We start from the raw sequence: 2,306 nt of genomic DNA on the forward strand, positions 1-2,306 counted from the left end.
CAGGCAGATGGGCTGACCAGATAGCCAGCCAACAACAAGCTAACCTAGTAGTCAACCACTTCTGCATCCAACCAACTGCCAGACAAGGTAACCTGAGCACTTCCACTGTCAGCTCAGTCTCCACCAGCCCGGCCTGCCTGCTGCCACCATGATGATGCCCCGCCGAGAGGAGCACTGGCATCTTCTTCCTTTGATCCTCGGAATTTGAAGATGGTCACACATTCGGCACCAAAATTTGTGCTAAAAAGCCCCACCAAGATGTCTCTAAATGAACACTTTACTTACATGCTGAAAAAGAAACAGCTGATGCCAGTGAACATTCCGGCTTCCATGCAGCAACATCAGGAGGTAGTCAGTGCCAGAAAGAGAAGACTGGCCCAGCAGATGGAGAATAGACCTTCCATCTAGGAAGCATTAAAACTTAAGCAGACTTTACATGCAAGTCTGGACAGTGGCTGTGGAAGGATATATTCCAAGCTGTTGTGGCTGGGCATCGGCAGAGTGGTGCCATGCCACTAAGAGCTTAAAGCAGCACCTGGGTAAGAGTAGCATCCAGGCACCCTATAGAGGCCCTAGCCAGGCGAGTGACAGGATGATGAGGCCTGCCCATAATCCAGAGAGGCTTGCCCAGAGGAGGACTACATGGGGATGTGCTACGACAACCCTGCTTAGGGGCAGGATGTCACTCTGTGGTCAAAGTCTGCTCCTAGGTGGACGAGCCATAGCTCCCACATGGGCTTAAAGAAGAGGTGGTGTTCGAAGCTGTGGATGTCCTTAGGAGAAAGGCTCAAGAAAATGGAACTAGAGGTCATGGCAGAATTGATGGTAGATGTAGGAGTGTGACAGGTTGGGAAAGAGAGCTTTGGAGGCTGAGGCCGAGGCTGTGGACAAGGGAGAGGTGCTCTTGCTCTCACTATACTCTTGCTCTCACTATAACCAAGGAGCAGTTGGACAGCCAGCTGAATGCATATATGTAAAAAACAAAAGGACACTGGGGTGCTGAGTTGGTTGTCTACCTGGCACAGACAGATGCGGAAAACAATGATTAAAGCTTGCCTGCCGCTCTCCTCCGAGAGACTCCTGATACAGTTACGATGACTGTAAAACCTTGAGATAACAGATGAGGAGAAACCTACCTGTTCTTTCTCTCTCTCTCTTCCCCTCCCTCTCTAAATATTTCACAATAAGTCATGGACTTGTCACCAGTTTGTGCATTTGGTGTGTTCTTTTTACTTTTTTGATATTGTATTATATAAAACTTGTTTTCCTATGATTTGGGTTTGGTTTCATTTTGTTGTTTTGGTTTCTTTTTCCTTCTTCAAGAGTTTCTTTTGCATGTGTTGACCCTCCGTCGTCCACCTCTGCCTCCCCTCATCTGCCATCCATGCTCTGATGTTCTAACATTAACATCTCCTCTGTTTATCTCTGTGCCCCTGAAAACTTCCCAGAGAGAATGCATCAATGTTCCTCCCTAATGCCTAGGTTTATGAAATACGATTCTATTCTGTGTCGAGCCTCTTAGAAGTGTTTAGAAAATCTGGAGTTCAAAAATGCATTCTGTCACATACAGTAAATTAGAAACACTGACCTCACTACAGGGCTGCACAGCAGGTTATACGTGGTAGCAGCTCTCATTTGAGTAAAGTCGCTACTGTGTACATTGACACCACATAATGTGTGCTGGGTTGGGTATGTATACACTTTCTACCCTGGAATAAGATTTATAAACTTGCCTCTTGGCTTTGTACCATGTATAAAGGGGCACTATTGGTTTGCCATATACCTGCAGTAGAGGGGGAAAGCCATTTGGTTAAGTAGAAAGTTCAGAAGGGAAAGAGATGGGGGAACTACAGCAGATACCTGCTAGGGAAGGGTCAGAAGGTACCCATGCTGAATGCAAGTCTTATGCTTATCCCAAACCAGACTTGACCTTCTTCATACATTGGCTTTGTATGACCCTCTTATTTCCCTTGAAAGTTTAAGTTCAACCATATTCTGTCAACTGTTTGAGTTTCAGTGGAATCTTGCACTGTATTTCCTGTTTATTATAACAAGAAATTATTCCCTCAAATCCCCCCGGAAAAGAATATGGTCTAAAAGAGCAAGAGTTGTAGTGAGTGAACTGTGTGACGGATCTAGTGGATAAGGGCCATGAAAAAGCTACTGTGCACAGGAAGGACTACAGGAGACAGCTTCATGAGAGAAGTGGCATTTGGGCTCGGATTTGAAGGATGGAAATAATTTTGATTTGTGGAGATGACGGGAAAGAGCCTTCTAAACAGAGTCAGCACAGCCCTGGCCAGTGT

At 45.8% G+C, this 2,306-nt stretch overlaps 1 protein-coding gene and 1 pseudogene across 1 annotated transcript; both read left to right on the forward strand.

Moving 5' to 3' along the window:
• Nucleotides 1-200: 200 nt before the first annotated feature.
• LOC119048023 (chromatin target of PRMT1 protein-like) lies at nt 201-1,052 on the forward strand. Its single transcript, XM_053665724.1, has one exon. It carries the CDS (start codon nt 211-213, stop codon nt 406-408), a length of 198 nt encoding a protein of 65 aa, XP_053521699.1. The 5' UTR covers nt 201-210; the 3' UTR covers nt 409-1,052.
• Nucleotides 437-1,049, forward strand: LOC128627511 (chromatin target of PRMT1 protein-like; annotated as a pseudogene).
• Nucleotides 1,053-2,306: the final 1,254 nt, after the last annotated feature.

Source organism: Artibeus jamaicensis, unplaced genomic scaffold, assembly GCF_021234435.1.
Source record: "Artibeus jamaicensis isolate MK-2021 breed Jamaican fruit bat unplaced genomic scaffold, CSHL_Jam_final contig_426, whole genome shotgun sequence".
Lineage (NCBI taxonomy): Eukaryota > Metazoa > Chordata > Mammalia > Chiroptera > Phyllostomidae > Artibeus > Artibeus jamaicensis.